This window comes from Netta rufina (genome assembly GCF_964035555.1).
Source record: "Netta rufina genome assembly, chromosome: 2".
NCBI classification, from domain to species: Eukaryota; Metazoa; Chordata; class Aves; order Anseriformes; family Anatidae; genus Netta; species Netta rufina.
Genome location: NC_140124.1, coordinates 122,401,305 through 122,403,380, shown reverse-complemented (window position 1 = coordinate 122,403,380; position 2,076 = coordinate 122,401,305). Strand labels below are relative to the sequence as shown.

The 2,076-nt window shown below is 68.7% G+C and overlaps 1 protein-coding gene across 1 annotated transcript; it reads right to left on the bottom strand.

The window, feature by feature from the left end:
* Nucleotides 1-862: 862 nt before the first annotated feature.
* On the bottom strand, nucleotides 863-1,818 carry BHLHE22 (basic helix-loop-helix family member e22; the record flags this gene model as incomplete). Its single annotated transcript, XM_084281377.1, is given in 3 exon segments — nucleotides 863-949; nucleotides 951-1,445; nucleotides 1,447-1,818. Coding segments are annotated over 3 exon segments (954 nt in total).
* Nucleotides 1,819-2,076: the final 258 nt, after the last annotated feature.

Sequence of the window (2,076 nt, the reverse complement as noted above, 5' to 3'; positions counted from 1 at the left end):
TTAAAGAATAACAAATAAATATCATGTCTTGTTTATACATCATTGCGAAGTGGAAAGAAACAAGGTGCACGTAAATATTTCTTTGAAAAATGCGATACTTTCGGCCACACGGAGGAGGGGTTCGGATCGGTTATTTTTTTGCCGTTTTTTTTTTCTTTTAACTCTCTCAAATTTTTTTTTTTAAATCACTCTCACCAAAACTTTGCGCATTTTCACAGGATCAAAGTTTAGAGACGATAAAAAATACAAAGTCTTCCATAGCAGTGGTCCAGTCTCTTTGTTTCTGCGAGTCGCTTAAATAATAAGTTTACATTTCAAGTTTGTTCGTTTCCTGGCTCAGAATAATCATAATACTGCTAATAATAATTAAAAAAAAAAAAAATCTATGCTCGAGTGCCCTCTCTGATTTGTCCCATCCATCCACCTCCGCCGCCGGCTCCTGCCCCGGGACCGGCCCCGGGACCTCGGTGCCCCGGGCGGGCAGAGGGGCGGCGGGGCCGGGGTCCCGGGTGGGGGTGTGGGGGGGTTCTCTCCATCCCTCTCCGCGGCTCCAGCCCTCCCGGCCTGCCGCCTCTCAGCCTCTCCTTTGTGCGGGTCGCACCTCCAGGGAAACCCCCCCGGCACCCCCGAGGCTGAAGCCCCCTCCCCGCCGCCCCTCCGCCCGCCCTGGCCCCGCGCCCCTTTCCCACCGGGGCCCGTCTCCGTCCCCAAAAAGCCGCCGTCCCAGGGGAGAGACGGGGGAGCCCTGGCGGCTCGCAGTCCCTCCGCTGCCCCCTCGCCCCCCCGGCCCGGCCGCAGACCCCCGCTTGCCACCGCCGGTGCCCGGCTACCGGAGGCGGGGAGGCGGCGGCGGCGGCGAGGCTTAAGGCTTCTCCGTGCACTGTTTGCAGAGGCTGGAGGAGACGCTGTTGAAAATGGCACATTTCTCCGGGCAGGAGGTGGCGGGGGGGCAGCCCGGCGCTGAAGGGGTAGCCGGCCGCCTGCTCGTAGGCGCCGAGGGCGGGGTGCAGCGCGGCCGCCGCCGCCGCCGCCGCCGCGGCGGAGCTGGGCAGAGAGGCGGCGGAGATGGCCTGGCCCTGGTTGAGATAAGCCACGAGGCGCCGCATCTCCTCCAGGGCCTGCGCCTGCATGAGGATGTAGTTCTTGGCCAGGAGCAGCGTGGCGATCTTGGACAGCTTCCGCACCGAGGGGCTGTGCGCGTAGGGGATGACGGCCCGCAGCTCGTCCAGCGCGTCGTTCAGGTCGTGCATCCGCCGCCGCTCCCGCGCGTTGATGTTGAGGCGCAGCGCCTTCTGCTCCTTGGACTTCTTGCTGCCGCCGTGCCCGTGGCTGTTGGAGCAGCCCCCCTCGGCCGCCTTCGGCCCCACGCCGCCGCCGCCGCCGCCGCCGCCGCTGCCCCCGCCGCCGCCGACCGCCGGCGAGGCGTCGCGGGGGTCCCCCCCCGGGGCCGCGCAGCAGCAGCTCGCAGCGGCCGTCGCTGTCGTCGTCGGGGCTCTGCTCGCCGCCGCTGCTCTCGGCCACCGAGCTGCGGCTGGCGCTCTCGCCGTACTTGACGCACACGGAGCCCGGCGGCAGCCCCAGCGGGTCCCCCCCGCCGCCGCCGCCTCCGCCGCCGCCGCCTCCTCCTCCGCCGGGCTGCAGCAGCGCCTCGGGCTCGGCCGCCTCGTAGCAGGCGAGCGGCGAGGGCTGGCGGTCGCGGGGGTGCGACAGGTCGAGCCCCGGGGGCGAGCGGAAGGCGGACTCCATGCGCTTGGCCGAGGCGGCCAGGCTCTTGTGGAAGAGGTCCTCTTCGGCGGGCAGACCCAGCGCCCGCTCCATCGGCGCCGCCGCCGCCGCCGCCGCCCCCCTCAGCTCCCGGCCCGCTCCTCCAAGGCTCCTCCGCGCCGCGGCGGGCGGCGAGCGGGCGTCCTGCTGCCGCTGCCGGGCTCCCGGCTCCCGCCGGGGGCTGCGCCCTGCCCGGCGCTGCCGCCGCTGCTGCTGCTGCTGCTGCTGCTCCGGCTCCGGCTTCGTCCCCGGCTCCGGCTCCGGCTTCGTCCCCGGCTTCGTCCCCGGCTCCGGCTCGCCCTCAGCAGGCGC